Source organism: Mirounga leonina, unplaced genomic scaffold, assembly GCF_011800145.1.
Source record: "Mirounga leonina isolate KUSES-001 unplaced genomic scaffold, KU_Mleo_1.0 Mir_173, whole genome shotgun sequence".
Classification (NCBI taxonomy): Eukaryota; Metazoa; Chordata; class Mammalia; order Carnivora; family Phocidae; genus Mirounga; species Mirounga leonina.
The window spans coordinates 16,150,430-16,167,721 of NW_023270447.1; the positions used below are offsets into that span (position 1 = coordinate 16,150,430).

At 44.9% G+C, this 17,292-nt stretch overlaps 1 protein-coding gene across 1 annotated transcript in view; it reads left to right on the plus strand.

Annotated features, from left to right (window-relative positions):
- ABCA4 (ATP binding cassette subfamily A member 4) overlaps positions 1 to 17,292 on the plus strand; it is a 134,988-nt gene that overhangs the window by 46,791 nt on the left and 70,905 nt on the right. The window contains exons 13-17 of the mRNA XM_035017997.1: positions 7,707 to 7,912; positions 8,542 to 8,718; positions 10,677 to 10,899; positions 13,983 to 14,204; positions 16,092 to 16,296. Coding sequence (XP_034873888.1) covers positions 7,707 to 7,912; positions 8,542 to 8,718; positions 10,677 to 10,899; positions 13,983 to 14,204; positions 16,092 to 16,296 — 1,033 coding nt within the window. The remainder of the gene's footprint in view (positions 1 to 7,706; positions 7,913 to 8,541; positions 8,719 to 10,676; positions 10,900 to 13,982; positions 14,205 to 16,091; positions 16,297 to 17,292) is intronic.

Consider the following 17,292-nt stretch of genomic DNA (forward strand, 5'->3'; position numbering starts at 1 on the left):
TCTTTACAGAGTCTGTACCATCTCTCCTAGCTGGTCACTGGACCTCCATTCTCTGCTGCTTCTGCTCAGCTCCCACATTGCCTCCAGTGGGATCTTTCTAAAACCCACCTCGCCATGACATTCCTGCTTAAAGCTCCTTAGTGATGCCTGATTGCTGTAAAGGTGAAGTCACTCCCAGTCTAGCCCCTTCACGGGTCTTCCATATTGTGTGGGATGGCATGCTGCCCCAGGCCTCCCACCTGTGCAGGTAGATTCCTTGCCTCCTGCACCCTCTGGCTCCCCTTCAGGACTCAGCTCCTGTGTTTCAGGCCTTCTTCTACACACCATATTCATAGCCCTTGATAATTATTTGTTCATACGTCTCCCTACCCCCATAGACCTGAGCCACTTAAGGGCTGAAACTCTGTCTTATTTATCTTTTGATTTCCCATTTTATGTTAGTAGAGCTGCAGTGACATAAAGTAGACACCCATGCATGCCAAATTAAAACTGAAAATACATTTATGCTGGGTCTTAAAGACTGAACTTGCTGGCTAAACAAGGCAGAAAGACAGTTTCAGACAGAAGGAAGAGCATAAGACCAGTGCAGAGGTGTGGCTGTAGCATCAGGGGAGTAGGTGGTAGGTGGGGGTGGGGAGGAGCAGTAGGGTCAGGAGATGTGACTAGAAAGGTCAGCTTTACCCTGCAGGCTATGAGACGCCATCTGCAGCACTCACTTAATGGGTTCTGTGATTTGGGGCAACAGTGCTGTTCCACCGCCTGAAAAATGAGGGCGACATCTTGTGCGGCAGTTTGGGGAGTGTTCACCGCTATGGTGGAACTGGCTATTTGCAACCAGAATGTGCTCTCATTGGTCAGTGTCTGACTCTGTTGATTATGAAATACCCTTAATATAGTGACACTGACCTCCCAGAGTTGGTGGAATGATTTAACCAGAAAGCTTTGAGAGCTAGCGTCTTTTGCAGTTACCAGCCAGGTTATTGTGTCTTCCCTCGGACCCAATTAGGTAAGAAGCTTTACCTGGTGGCTTTGCCGAATGTGCATCTTGGCACCCCAACTTGACTTTTTGTTTCATTATTTATTTATTTTAGAAACAGACATATTTTAACAGCTGTGCATTTCCTGTCCCTTTGTTTTCCAGTCGTGGTGCATTTCCTCACTCTTTGTGGTAGAAGGTTTCAGATGTCTGTTTCACAGTGCCTAGTGTGTTAGATAAAATTTATGGTGGTGCCTTTGGCCTCTGTCTCACCATCCCAACCAACTCAAACAGCCCAAAGCTATTTAATTTAGTGGCTTTTTCCATGTGGTGGGAAATGAATCTTGAGTGTTAGAGCCTAGATCTGCCAGGAAATTCATTCTGGGATGTTTGCCCACATCCATTGGCATTTTTCAAAAGGAACCCCAGGTGTCTACATTAACACCAGCAGGACCACTTCAGGCCTCCATGGGCATTCATCAGCTGCTTTGTTCTCAGCCTAAGTATGGAAGTTAAAGATGTAAGAGGCAGGACTGTAGAGCTAACATCTCTAAGGGTGCAGCCCCTCCCTTGTCCCTGGACTCACCCCTGACACGTCCTGGGTGGATTAGTCAGAATATGTCAGCACAGGGTACCATTCCCCTTTGATTATCAAGTTCAAACAAAAAGGGAGATTCTTTCTTTCTTTGCCTCCACTGGGCAATGTTTTCCACTTAATATATAATTTAATTCATCTATTACTTAATGTGTTTGAATTTGGAGTCTGGCAGGTCAGAGTTGAGAAAGGAAGCCTGCTGCTACCGCAGCTTCTCCTCCCAAGGTGGTGTTTGATTTAGCGGTGTAAACAAATGACTGCATTCTCAAGAGGTCTTGAGCACAGCTGCCTGCCCTGGAGAGAGCTCGAACCTCTTCCGCTGGGGTGAACTCTGCTTCCTGGGGAGTATCAGCAAAACAACTGACAAGGAAATGTAGGACTTGTGTGGACTTCAAAAAGCAGTGGCCCTGCCACCGGTGTTTGGCTACAGCAGTTGGGAAATGAGGGGAACAGGGAAATCTCTCTTTTTTCTGCCCTTTGCTAGCATAGGGCATTGTAATGGTTCTCTTTCAGATTCTGAACTCTGGTTGCAAAATTTGCCCAGAATTTGCCTCTGAGGCCATAAGACACTATCTTTTTATTCACTGAAGGTGCCCTTTGAATTTTTTCTCATTGGCAGTGCTATCTTTATGTTGAGCCCCCTAAACTAGCCTTCTTATCTACCTACATTATTCTTCCCTAACATCCATGACCATGCAGTTTCTCTTTGTGTAGAACCGTACAGCTTTTATAGATTGACTCCATGGCACCAGCCTTGTTAGAACCTACTGTGTTTTCACTTGTAAGCTAATCATACCAGACCAAATATGTCAAAATCCATAACCCAGGATATGGGTTTAGTCATTCATCTTTGCCTCCCAAACACACTCATGCACATACATAAATATACATGACTGTTAGCCAAGATTTTAACTTCAGGGACCAGAGCAAGTACCCCACAGAGAATGAGGCCACTTTCTCTGAGGGAGGTGACCTCCCCATGAGAATGCAAGGGTACATCATGAGTCATACCTCAGAGGATGACCCAGGAACTTCTGAGTTATGTCCAAAGCAGCTTCCATAATTGCTGTGCCTTTACTTCAGGGAGATTTGGTGAGGATGGCATTCTGGATGATCTTCATAAGCCCTTCCTCTGGGTAGATTTGTCTGACTTTCACTTAATGGCCAATCAGCAGCTAGGGAACACCAGTGATTTAGGACTCACCCCCATCCCTCACCCCCATCCCTATCCCTATTGTCCAGGTGGGACATGGGGCTTTGACTTCAGTCTATAGCGTTGTTCTAACCAGCTGAGATGCTGTAGATCAGCTTGGGATCAGCCATATTATTTAAAGAAAGTAACTGCCTTCCTCCCAGACAGCTGTCACAAATGAAAGGTAACCTGGCAGGGCTTAAAAGCCATTAGACCCTGTTGACTTTAAAGATATTTTGCAAAAACAGTAATAAAAATGGTATTTACCAAGTTCTCATTATTTGTGAGACAGTTTAATATCCTCCAGAGGAAGGTTGCCTTGTTATGCCTCCTCAGCAAGCTTGGAGTGATCACTGTAATTGGCCTCATAAAGTGGTGGTGAGGGCTCAAGGGTTCATACGAGCAGAGCACTTGGGCCAGTTTGGGTGCATAGTGAGCACCAGCTTTTATTCTTACCGGGAGGCACTGGCTGGCCCTTCTCAAACACTGTCATGTGATCCTTAGAACACACCTACGAGGTAGCATGTATCTTAGTTTTGCAGATAGGGAAACAGACCATACAGTTAGAAAACAGCAGAGTGGGGATGGCATTCAGGGCTGTCTGTCTCTTCAACAGTACTCCATACCACTTTCCAAGATGGGGAAAATATCCCAACTTTGAAAATGGGTCAGATGTTTCAGGATAGAAATGAGTGTTTGAGAACCTTTTAAGTTTTGTTTTTTTCACAGAGTATCAGGGTACCAATCTAGGGGGACACAACAGGAAACATGACTGTGAATCAGCTGCCTGATAAAACAGCCAGGATGGAGCCCACGTCATTGTGGGGCTCCACAATGTCATTGAAAACATCAGCTGCTTATTCCAGTATGGATTTCCCTTTAAGACATGAAAGGAGAGTTCAAAGAGCTCGATGGCTCAGAAAGCTAAATTATTAAAATACATTTGTTTTTATTAACTTTTTTGCTTCAGTGAGAATTATACTCTCATTAACATTCTACCAAAAACTCACTTTTCACTAATTATTCCTAGTTTATCCTCTGAATCCAAGGTGCACAGGAATTATGTTCAAAATATGGTAGTAAAGCTGTATTTCTTACAGCAATCAAGACTTCTAAATTTAAATCAATTCAATTCAGTAAACACTCATTGAGTCCTTTTCATGAGAAAATGCTCTTCCAGAGACCACAATGAACTAGAATGGCCCCTGACCTCCAGGAACTTACTGTCTCTAGAGCTGTGGTGACCTGCACAGTAACCAGGGACCATGTGTGGCTATTTAAATATTGATTAGAAAAATTCAGTGCCTCAGATGCACTAGATACATTTCAAGTGTTCGACAGCTGTTTTGGGTCACTGGTTACCATATTGGATAGGGCAGATCTAGAACATTTCCACCATGCAGAAGGATCTGCTGGACACTGCTGCTCTACTGGACGGGGCAAGCGATCTTCCTGTTCAGGAATTCCGTTGCTCTGACTTTGTGGTTGGAGTGTGGCTTACTCTTAGAGTAACATGGGGAAACAGCACCACCCTTCAGACTTGACATTTGAAGACATGGATTCAGATTCTGCTCCTGACCTATATTGACCTTGGGCAAGGCCCTTTGTCCCTCTGATGCCAGTTTCCTTACCAGTAAAGCAAGGACATCAGATCACAAAACCTCTCTGACTCCTGTCCAAATGCTCTGTGATGCTTAGTGAATTGATAGAATATTCTGTGTGTGTGTCATAATGTACCACAGCTAAAAGAAACTACGAAGAAGAATTTCCATCTCCAAAATAATTTTTTCATTTTAGAAATTTAATTTCAAATTCAATTTAATTTAAATTCAAACTCAATACTAAAATTCTATATATGCAGACCTAAACTTGCTAAACTGATTTATTTATTTATTTATTTTAAGATTTTATTTTTAAGTAATCTCTACACCCAACACGGGGCTTGAACTCATAACCCCAAGATCAAGAGTCCCATGCTCCATCGACTGAGCCAGCCAGGTGCTCCCAAACTGACTTTTTTTTTAATGAGATTCTTTTATTATTCATTTTCGTAGAACAAGGTTTCCCCAGAGGAAACTTAAACGTGTTTCTTTTACTTTCTTTCTTTTTTTAATGTACTCTAGCAGTTTAGTTTTAATGCTTCCTTGCGCAAGCAGGTTGCCAATTCTCTGTCCCCATAGTGTGCTGTTAAGTACTGACGAATGCTGGGAACCAGGCCCTTGGTCTTCAACTGTGGTGAAAGTCTATATTCCCCACCAAAAAAGATGAAAACCAAAAACCATAAAATAGCAAACCCTATGTTATTCCTAGGAAAAAAATAAACATGTATTAAGGACTTCCGGTGTCATGAGGTACTTAAGTCCTTTATCTCATTAAAGGACTGACCAGTGTTAGGCTAGGTGATGCCTGTTTGCAAAAGAAGAGCTGGGTAAAGAGAATTTCTTATTTTTCTTAATTCTATGGAATGTGACTACACTTACTGGTATTTTTTAAAGAAATTCCACTTCCATTTAAAATACCTATCTTCTTAGTATGGTGTCACTTAAGCCTTGGCCCTCTGTATTTTCTCATTACCTGTGTTCCTCTTTCCCATATTAGCTGGAACACTAACGGTTTCTTTTGTTTTCTTTCTTTTTGTCTAGAAGACTGAGAACATTACATGGGACCTGTTCCCAGGATATGGAGCCTGAGGTGGGACAGTTTAGTTCAGAAGGCCCAAAGAGGGTGGGTTGGCAGTCCTTTTTGTTCAGATCCAGCTCCTCAGCACAGTGAGGCTGCTTCTGGCTCACCCTCTGAGGTTGCCTGAGGGGGACTTAGCAGTGAGGGGGTGGGTGAAGGAATTGGGCTTGCTTGCTTCTTACCAGGTCAGCGGGAGCTCGGTCCTCTGATCACCTCCTTATGACCTGCCCACCTTCCTTGCTTCTCTGCTTCTCCTGGTATGAGTTGTGGGATCAAATGAACTAGAGTTTGACCCCTACTCCACCACTTTGGGGAAATGACTCAGCCTCTTGGGGCCTGAGTTCCCTGGGCTGCAAAGGGAGGATAAATAATAACTGAACTCTCCTACTCTACAGGACAGTTGGGAGCACGTGGAGGGCAGTGGAGCAGGCTGGACCCGTGGCTCCTGGTATGGGGGGAGAAGTCTGGGCCTCTGGAAAGTGGGAAGGGAATCCAGGGCCAGCCACTTGCTAGCTGTATGACCTCTGGCAGGTCTCCTAGAGTTCAGTTTCCTCTTCAGTAAACTGAGGATTCCAGGTAACTCACAGGTTCTGTGTGAGATAATGTGTTCCTTTAAGCCTGTGTTACAACAGTCTTCTAACCAAGCTTCCTGCTTCCCCTCTTGCCCCCACCAGTGATTGGAAACACAATTGGATCTCACATGTCCTACCCTTGCTTAAAACCCTCCACTGGTTTCTTAGGGCCCTTTTAGAATTTGCCTGGAAATCTCCTGGTTTTAGCATGGAAAGCCTCGTGTCCTAGGAAGCCCCTTGTTGGTTGATCACACTGCAAGTCCAGCAGGGGCAACTGATGTGGTGCCCAACCACCTTCCTAGTGCTCACCTCTCACCGCTCACCTCTAGTTACTTCTACTTCTCCGCACAGTGCAAAGACCTAAGGAGCATTCAACACAATGCTAATGCCCTGGCCCTGCCTTTTGAGAGTCTGATTTCATTGTTAGGAGTGGGCCCTGAGAGTAGGTGTCTTTTTAAGGCTCCCCAGTGGTTCTACACACAGCCAAGGATGGGAACCACGGCTCTCTTCTTACAGGTCTCCAGACATCCCATGTGTTGTTCTCTGTGCAGGAGCTGACCTTCCCCCTTGTCTCTTCCCTTGGCTAATTCCTTCTCATCCTCGTCCTACTCAGGACTTCCTTCCTTCAGGCAACCCTCCTGCACCCCTCCAGGTAGACTTAGCTACTGATGGGCTCCCAGACTACTCTGGGCTTGCTTTCAACAGAGCCCCATCATTTTGCATTATGATTGTTGGTTTACTCCACACCTCTCCCTCATTAGGTCTAGAGTTTCTTTCCGGAAGAGATTTTATCTTCCCTCCTTGTATCCCTGGAGCCCAGCAGGCTCTGGCACATTACAGGCCTTCAGTAAGTATTGGGTGAACAAATTAATCAAGACAAGGCCATCTGACCTCTTGTGAGTTACATTCTAAGAAAGAAACATTGACACAATAACCCTAGTATATTATAGGAACAAGAGGTTAAGGAAAAACCAGATCCCAGTATAGTCTAATACTTTAACAAATCTATAGATTTCTTGGACAACCCCCAATATTCAAATTAAAAGAAATTCTTAGTTTTACTTTTCTGTACGTAATGATTTTTTTCTCTTCCAGTGGAGAGAAAGAAGATCTATTAGGAAATTCCTCTCCCACCCACATTACCTGTCAGAACTGTGACTGGAAATGATTTCTCTGACTAAATCGTTTTGGCTCTCTGTTATTTTCTTTCTTCCTCCTTGTTCTTCCCTCAGCTGGCCATTATTGTGTGTTTGCGGGGAGGCAGGAAGGTTCACTGCTACAGCTGCTTCTCTCTCTCTCTTTAAAACTCTTTTATCGGCTTGCTTTCTGATCTTCAAAGCAGCCTGTATCCAGTGTGACCCCACTCCCTTGCCTCCCCATGCTGGGGAGTGAGAGCTGGGAGTCTTTTTGTCATTTTGAATACTTGCATATTTGGACAGCCTTGGACGGCCCTCACCAAATCTGCAGGGATGAGAGCAAGTCAGTGTTTGTAAACCCCCTTTACCCCCAAATCTAGACACAGTGACAGATTGACACCAGACTCCACAGTTAAGCAAACAGAAAGTTTCTAGATCTCCTTACATTTGACTCATCCCCCGGGGGCAGAAGCCCTTATCCCCTGCCCTTTTTTTGCAGCTGAGTCTTTGCCGTTAGTGTTCTTCACATGCTCTCAACCTTTGTGATTATCTGCAGTGCTTGATCCTGGATAAGTTTGAAAGCTCTGATGATGAAATTCAGCTCACACAACGAGCCCTGTCTCTGCTGGAGGAAAACAGGTTCTGGGCTGGTGTCGTGTTCTCTGACATGTATCCCTGGACCAGTGTCCTACCACCCCACGTGAAGTACAAGATCCGGATGGACATCGATGTGGTGGAGAAAACCAATAAGATCAAAGACAGGTGATGTCTGGCCCTGCGCATCCCTAGGAATATATGTGGCAAGGAGCAGGGGCTCCTCTGGGCTCAGGTCCCCATCTCCTTGTAGGGACAGGAAGGTTACTTGGAAAGGCACAGAAACACTTGGGTATCAGAGAGCTAAGCTCCCTAACCAGTTGGCTCTGTTAGTTGGTGGAACCAACAGAGCTTGGTTACCCTGTTGTCATTCCCTCAATTTAGCACTTGTCCCTGGCTGGCCTTTGGGCAATTTGGAGATGGAAACCTCTAGGTATTGAATTATCTTCACGTAGAGGTTCTGCAAATGAGGTGTCTCCAAAGTCACTGGGAAATTACATTTGGTACAGAGTGAGGGATTGAGACAGGACTCGGCATAAAAATCAGTACAATTAAGAAGAGATGAGATATTTTATAAAGTTCAATGTAGAGTCCTTGAATTAAAGCAATTACAAGTCACTGTAGCTAATATTTGTAACTGAGATTTAAACTGTGAACTAGAAAATAGAATCAGTTCGGAACATTTTAGGGGTGAGGTTTTAAGAGAGTGAGTTTCGAGTCCCCTTGTGCTTGTGAAGTGTCAGTAAGCTGTCCATTCCCATTCACATCCATTGTCCCTCCCTCTGGGTTCTTTGTAGGTACTGGGATTCTGGTCCCAGAGCTGATCCTGTGGAAGATTTCCGATATATCTGGGGAGGGTTTGCCTATCTACAGGACATGATCGAACAGGGGATCACAAGGAGTCAGGCCCAGGTTGAGGTTCCAGTTGGAATCTATCTCCAGCAGATGCCTTACCCCTGCTTCGTGGATGACTCGTAAGTCAGAGGCTTCCAATCTCTCTCCCAGACACACTAATCAGGTTGCTGGGGTGGAATGGGAGTACTCCCTAGGCTTCAGTCTCTTTGGAGAGAAACCCAGGGAGTGGGGCCAGCTTGAAGAGAACGGAGCTCTGAATGAGGAGCTGGCTTCTCCCAGACTCCAGGCAGGGCCTGATGGGCAAGTGAAATGGCAGGGAGAAAGTAGTTGGTGTTGTGGGTGGAAAAGGGAAGGTGAAAATAAAAGCAAGGGAAGTGAGGTTGGGAAAGGGGACAAAGGCTTTTTAAGTTTCCACTACGTAGTATGTTTGGTATGTGGAAGAGTTCTGGTCAGAGTGTTTGCCCAATGATTGCCAAATCAGCAAATTAGGACTCTGCATTGCAAGTAGGTCTGGTTCCTAGGAGCCTCAGAATAATGCAGCTCCTTCCCTAATTAACATTCGCATGGTGCATGCTTAATGAGAAGGTAGAGGAATGTGTTGGATGAGATGGAACCCTCCCTTCCTGCCCACCCCACCCCCACCCCCAGGCCTGTACATCTGTTGGCCAATAGCAAGCTAAGCAGGTAGCGTATTATTTTCTGAACGTGTATTTGGGGCGTGATAGAGAGAGGGACAGAGAGGAAGAGAAGACTAGGTGGGCCCATTTACCAGGGTGGATGGGGGCAGGAATATCACCAGGACAGGAGCAGAGACCTACAACTGGCTTAGGGTTCAACTTTTAGAAAAAAAAATGGGAAGTTCACCGTAGTGTGTGTTGTGTCAGTGGGGTTCAGGGAGGAGAGAAACATTCACAGCCTGAAGAAAGGAAAAGTCAAATTGCTACCTGACAAACAGTTAAGATAAAGCCCAGTATGGGCACAGGAAACCCTCTCTCCACACCCCAGTCCAATCGGTTCTCCTTCCTCAGCTCTACAAAAGACTAAAGAGATAGCGGTGGTTGTTCTGCAGTCAGTTTGGGTTTGGACGATAAATGGAGATGGGACGGGGAGCCAAGGGCAAATGCCCAGTTCCACATTTAGGATCAGAATGGGAGTGTCTGGCAGGGTAGTGGGGTACACAATAAGGAGGCAGTGGGGAGTCTAGCCATTTAGAGTGCAAGAGCCCTCTAGTGGCAGGTCACAGAAGTGCAGGCTTTATGAATTTCCGGTTCTCTTCTTAGGGCCATCTTGAGAACCCTCCCACACTGGAATCAGCCCTTCCTGTGACAAACAACAATTTTCACTACATAATAATCCCCAGGGCTTTACTAGCACATCAAGCACAAGGAAAATATGCATAAAGTTCACAATAAAGTAATTCCAGAATATCAAATCTATCCTGCTTGGTAGAATGAATATCTATGGGATTACTCTACCGGTACATGGCTGGTGGAGTTAGTCGCTATTGGATCACTGATTGATTTATTGATGGGTCATTTGCCTTCTGAAAGTGCCACACTGAATAGTTATTTTGTGCCTCTTCCTGCATAACTGCAGTTTGATCCTCTGGGATAGATAGTGCTAAGAAGGCTGACACCCCTGGGGAGCTCAATTATTGCTCTCACCACCAACACCAGTTCCCTTTGTTTGTGGTTCGCCTTCTTGGACTTAAGTGTCAGTTAGCATGTATCTATTCCAGTCACAACCACATCATCAAGTTTGCAGTTCTTTCCTGCGTGATCTTACAAGAAGGTCTATATGGTGTAACCTACAGAATACAATTTTATTTTACACATATAACTTGTAGAGCATTCATCTGGGCTAACCAAAAAGCTACCATCTTGCTCTAAGGAAAAAGTAATCCTTCAGGGCAGAGTGCAATGTATTAGAAGATTCAAGCCCATTGAATGCCCAGTGGGATTTTCTGCCTTTCCCTCCATCTGGACTTTGTTCTCAACACATCCAACCAACCAACATTTACTCCACCTCTACCAGGTACAGGGCATTCTACTATTCTGTTTCTCTCCTCTTGCTTCAGTTTTATGATCATCCTGAACCGCTGTTTCCCTATGTTCATGGTGCTGGCCTGGATCTACTCTGTCTCCATGACTGTAAAGAGCATCGTCTTAGAGAAGGAGTTGAGACTGAAGGAGACCTTGAAAAATCAGGGTGTCTCCAATGCAGTGATTTGGTGTAGCTGGTTCCTGGACAGCTTCTCTATCATGTCAATGAGCATCTTCCTTCTGACCATATTCATCATGGTAAGCCAGATAGAAAAGGCCCAGAAAATCTTGAATAATGTTGTACCTCCTACTTTTCCTCCTCTTAATGAACACGTGCCTGCATTAGTCATCTGGCCATCAAGGATAGCCTCACATGTAGCTACTCAGCCATTTCAGCCAATGTGGCCACATGCAGCTGCCCAGTCATTTCAGCCAAGGTGGAAAATACTCAGAGGACCCCCACCCCAGGAGCCCCGGTATGTTCCCCACTCCCACTTCCTGCCCAGGGAGCCACAGTCCACATAGATTATCTAGCCCCATTCCTTGGACTACCTGGAGAAGCTGCTGTTAGGAGAGCCCAGTGCAGCATGATTGTATGTGCAAAGGGTTCTCTCTTTCCAGACATAGAAGAAATGAGTACAAAGAGTGTTTTCCTGGGATTACTGTCTCAAGCAGCAGCTGGGGTTGGAATGTGAAAAGCCTTTTCATTGTATTAGGAGAGCAGAACTAGACGGTTTATTAATTACCATCATGGTCACACCATTCATGGCTTGACCAAAGGACATTCTGCTGTCTTAAAAGTCTCCAAAGTGTTTTAAAGGACAGAACTTACAGTCCGTCCTTTCTCAGCAGTAGGAATTTTTATAGCTGCAGGCGGCATGCAAAGGTCCATCATCTGCAAACCTGCAGCTCCCTCACAAGCTAGACTTGAAAATAATCCATTATTTCATAATATGTTCTTTCCCTCCATTTTTAGTCCCTCCACAGTAGATGATCTTTTGTACTTGTTAGACAATAAGCTCATAAATTTGGGTAGTTTTTTATATTTATTTGATGGGATTTGGTATAAACTTCAGACTTTAGGCTTTGCAAGCTCCTGTTACGGTGTTATCAAGCTTGTTTTGTTTTTCTACAATTGTCACATTAGTGCCCCTCTACACTAAGCAATATGTGTGCTGAACAGTAGACTCTGGCTAGGTGTGTCCCATCCCATGCTGGACCACACTGGTGCCAGGAATGTTCCATCACATATCCTGTCCATCCAGCAGATATTCAGTTAAACCAAATCCTACTCCTTCTCTTCTCAGTAAAATGTACTAATTCTGAAGGGTTTTGTTTTCAGCCTTAGTCAAGCCCTGTGCTAGAGCCCTATCAAAACCAATGCTGATATAGAGGTCATTCTGCTCAAGCAACCTAGCTTTAAATTTGTGGCTTCGAATTTGCTCCTTGAGATCCACAAAGATGGGGAGAGAAGCTGTGCTCCTTGTCTTCTTCTAGTGGTCCCTTATTCCTTCCCATCCTTCAGTCTGCCCCTTTTTCCATTTCCAAGATGTTTTGTGTCCTCCGAATTAAAGGAGTCAAAATGCGTTAAGTGTCTGACTTATGCAATGTGCATAAACATGTATGATATCCTGCAATGTCTGTTAAGTGACACTGAGATCTGCCTTCCTAAGAATGAACATGAAGACTTCAAAGCTTTTAGGACGTGAGGTAAAGAACGTTCACCAAGAGTTTCTTGCACAAAGGGGTTTCTCCTTGTGGGAACCAGAACATTGTTCCAGTGATGACGGAAACAGAGCTTTGCACACAAAATAGGATTCCTTAGAATGACGCTCCCATCTTTGCCTTGTCCTTCCTTCCCACCTTAACTATGCAGGAAAGAAGCTGGAAGCTGGGACAATGGGAAGGTTCCAGTTATTCAAACTATTAGGAACAGAAAAGACAAGTAGTCATTAGAGGAAGCCAAGGCCTGTGAGGCTATTGGGTCAGCCCAGTGACTTTCTTTCATCTCTGCCCGAAGTCACTGAGAGACTGTATGGGCCTAGAAGCTTGTGGGACTTTGCTTTGAGCTGGGATAAGAAATTGATGTTATTCTTCTGAGAATACCAACAACCATCTTAAAGTTCTTCCTGCCATAGCCATGTGTTCAGCCGTGGACTCGCTTTTACTGGGCTGTGTGATTAAGGAAAAGGAGTGAGCTTTCCAGGGCGATGTGGAGAGCTCTTTGACACACAAAGTCAGGAGCTCTGAGTCCTAATTTTGATTTTCATTTAGAGTTCCTCAGAGTTTGGTTCTAGTTAAGTGTAACCTTTTTCCACCCTCCTTTGCCATTTGTTTTGTTCTATTTTTCAATCTGTTCCATCGGTGCCTGGCAGGCACAAGAATGTGAATGAGGGAGAAATGGTAACAGTGGCAGACAGGTGACACATTTGTTCCTCTCAGCTCTTGCACACCCATGACAGATATTGCTCATTGCCTCTCTTTTCTATTAAGAACCCAGTGCTTCAGGGCACCACTAACAATTGATTGGAACCCATTCAAGAGATGCATCTGTTTGTACCTTTATGTTCCCAAGAAAAGAACCAGATGATCTATATGTATTTGGAGTTCTGTGCAAAGGGTAAAATTCCTCATAGGAGGTCTGTAGTAAAGGAGAACCAAGAAGGCCTAATAAATTTGAACATTTCAATGTATCCTATAGGGAAGTGGGCAGCACTTGAAAATTGCTAATTTGGTCCTATTTTCTACATAGCCAAAGTGATTGACTCATGAGTTAATGTCAAAGATACTGAGTATTTCCCCAGGTTCTATGTATTTGTATGATAGTGATGAAGGGGGAGGATTAACCCACTTCCAAGTGATGTGGATTAATTGCTGATATTTTCATCAGTGGGAGTGGTAAATCCCAATACAACTACACATGATTGAGTCATCAGGCCAGGCCCCAAGCAAAATGTTACAGCTTGTTGGAGGGTCTCCTACCTCCCTTTTTTGTCCCTCATCTACTCAGTGTATCTTGGAGCTGTTGATGCTCTAAGATCTTCCTCCCCTGTTCTAGGCTTATTTCTCCCTTCCCGCCAAGGATTTGCTTACTTAATGCACAATGATTACTCGTACTGATAGGCAGCCTAATGTGTTGCCCTCCCAGGGAGAACGGCACTTGGTGGATTAAAGGAATTCAACAGCAGTGAGTCTCACCCACGAGAGATGGTGGGAGAGATCACTCTGGAGTAGAGGGCTTCTGAAGACCCAGAATCATGGCACTGAGGTTGCCCCCTGGGAGGGATGGTGCCCTGGACATGGGTGGAAAGCACCGACTCAGATGGCCTCTTTGGTTTCAGCATGGAAGGATCCTGCACTACAGCAATCCGTTCATCCTCTTCCTGTTCCTGTTGGCTTTCTCCACGGCTACCATCATGCAGTGCTTCCTGCTCAGCACCTTCTTTTCCAAGGCCAGCCTGGCCGCGGCCTGCAGTGGTGTCATCTACTTCACCCTCTACCTGCCACACATTCTCTGCTTCACCTGGCAGGACCAGATGACTGCTGACCTCAAGATGAAAGTGGTGAGGGACCTTGGGCTTGCCCCTAATACATGAGACATTTTTGCGGAGGCATCTGTAGTAGTCCTGGAAAACTGGCCTGCCCTTTGCAGGGATCCACTTTGCCTTTTGGGTGTAAAGGACATAAGATGTAAAGGCATAGGGACAAAAGTTGGACAGTCTTCATCCTGAGCTACCCAAGAGTCCCTCCTTACCAAACCTGCCTGATGAGTCTGCCCTGGGAAGCAATCAAAAACCAGTTTGATTCACGGGTCCTTTCTGTGTCCATAAGAGAGGAACAGCTTGGCCCATTTCACTCACTTTTCTTTTTGCAGCATGTGAGAAGATTCAGAAGGGAGGGAGCGTGCTCCCTAACTGTTCTGCCCAGAAAGATGTTTCCATTCATTAAAAGCATTTGTTTCTCTCCATAAAAACTCAAATCCGGTAGTTTACAAGAGTCTTTATCACACTCTACCACTGCATGCAGAAAGGAGTGCAGAAATGAGCCAGTTAAGAGCCAAGCCCTCTTGCCAGGGCAGGACTCTAGAAATTGACTTTTGATTGCTTGAGAGACAGACTTCTTAGTTCACAATTCCCAAACTAATAGCACTATCTTTTTCTCTAATCGGTTTCAAATGGGCCATTTCCACCCTCTCATTAACCAGGCTTAACTGGCTTCCAGGTTCTCTAGGGTGCAGCTTTCCTTGTCCTCCAGAACTTCCCTCCATAGTTCTCTATGCAGTGGGGTCAAGAAAGGACTACCACCTACTTCTTATTGAGGAAGATCTAAGATATAAGTTGTTCTAATAATCCAAACTTATTTGGCTACAGAGCTGCCAAGGCATCTGCCTTTTATTTCTCATGTTAAACAAGAAATTAATTGCTGTTATTTATAGCACCCAATTTTCTAAAATGATCACAATGGGCTCGTAGCAAAAAATCTTTATGACTCAGCCTATGGGCAGAGCTGGGCTATCTTGATATCCTGGGTAGACATCAGTACTTTGAGGCCACAGCTAGCTTCATGGGTGTGTGGATCCACCAAGAAGCTATAGTTCTGGAAGTGTGTGGAACAGGGCTGAGCTGAGAATTTTTAAAATGGTTTTTATGAACATAGAGCTGGAGAATCTCATCCTTCTATAGAGAGAGTTTGAACCCCACCCCAGGTCGTACAAACTGCAGAGAGGCCTCTGAGCAGAGGAAATGAGAATGTGCTTCTGTATGCTCTGTACATGCTTTCTGCCGTGCCGGTGACCACCTGTGGGGACTTGGCCAGGGACCCTCTTCTTCAGCCTTCTTTTGCATACCACCTGTTTAGTTGACTTGTTCTCTCTACAGAGAACCTAAGGAAATGATTGTCCTCAGTCTGGAGAGGAGAAAAGGTGACATCAGTGGAATCTGAGGCTTTTCTGGACTCAGTGATAAGTCCTTAGGAGGTCATGGGACCATCCCTTTCCTGGTCTCCTAGACTGTCCTAGGACACTGATGACTTTGTGGACCCTTCTGATGGGATTCAAACAAAGCACCTCAGTTATTTTCTTTGTTCTATAGAGAACTGTGTGATCTCAAGAAAGAGGTAGGAAGAAGGGGGGAAAGGTAGGAAGGTAAACCTGAGCACCTTTGGTCCTTTGGTATGTTGTGCTTTGTAGTGTTTGTCTTCCCCATTACACAACTATACTCCTTTGAACAGATGAGAGGTGGCTTGGTAAGTATTACATGAGGTCCCTGAGGCATTTCCAGAATTCCCTTTCTGTGGGAAGACTGCCTTATCCCCTCGCTGGGTTATCCTTATACCTGGACACAAGCTGGGCCACTATTTTGGCCCTCGTCCCTACCTTGTGGCAGCTGGGTGCTGTTGGGCGGGGTGAAAGACCTCTGCTCACCTTATGTGCCCTCTTTGCCTCATTGCAGAGCCTGCTGGCTCCTGTGGCATTTGGGTTTGGCACTGAGTACCTGTCTCGCTTTGAGGAGCAAGGCCTAGGGCTACAGTGGAGCAATATCGGAAAAAGTCCCATGGAAGGGGATGAATTCAGTTTCCTGATGTCCATGAAGATGATGCTCCTTGATGCTGCTCTGTATGGCCTGCTTGCCTGGTACCTTGACCAGGTGTTTCCAGGTAAGTGTCAACTCCCATAGGGTAAAGGTACTGATATTGGGTTCTTCAAATCCCCAGCCTTCCCCCATCTTTCATCTACTTTAAATCTTATCCTTTCTAAGCTCTTTCAGTTTGGGCCCTCAGAGCCAGCATTTGAAACTTATACTGAAATAAAAAATCCATCAGTGAGTGCTGGTGGCTCTACTTTAGAAATAGGTCCAGAATCTGATCCCACTACCTTCCCAGTCCAAGCCTCCTTCCATAATCATTGCCTGCCAGTCTGTTCTCCACACTCAGACATCCTTTCAGAACCTAGGTCAGATGATATCTACCTTCTGTTCACATCCCTCCAGTGGCTTTTCCTCTTGTTCAGAGTAAAATCTAGTGTCCCAGTCCTGGCCTATAAGATGCTTCATTAATCAGCATCCAACTAAGTATCTTCCTTATTTCATGTCCTTCCCTTCTCCCTCATGTTCTCTGCTCCAGCCACATCCGCCTCCTTACTGATTGTTCTTCAGTATACTCAGTACATTTCCTCCTCAGAACCTTTGTACCTGTTCTCGCTGCCTGCGACATGTTTCTGCACCCCCCCCCCATGTCTGCAGGCTTACTTCCTCACTTTTGTTCAGGTCTAAGTTGAGATGTCACCTCATCACTGGGATCTTTCCAGATTGAAAATATCTAAATATCTATCCCTATATAAATTACATTCCTTCAGTGCTTCTGTCCCTTTTATCCAACTTTATTTTTGTGACATCACTATCTGACATGATGTATCTTTACTTGTTTTTTTATTGACTCTCTACCCCTAGTAGAATATGGGCCCATGAAAGCAGGCCCACAGTCTGTTTTGTTCAATGTTATAGGTTCAATGCCAATAAATAATGCCTGACTTTTGGTGGACATTGAATAAATACCTGATTAATCTGCAGCATGGAAAAGCAACTCCTGAATCAAAATTGGGTGTTTGCACAGCTCCATATTTGCTTTGTATTCAAATTAGTATTTCCTGGTAGC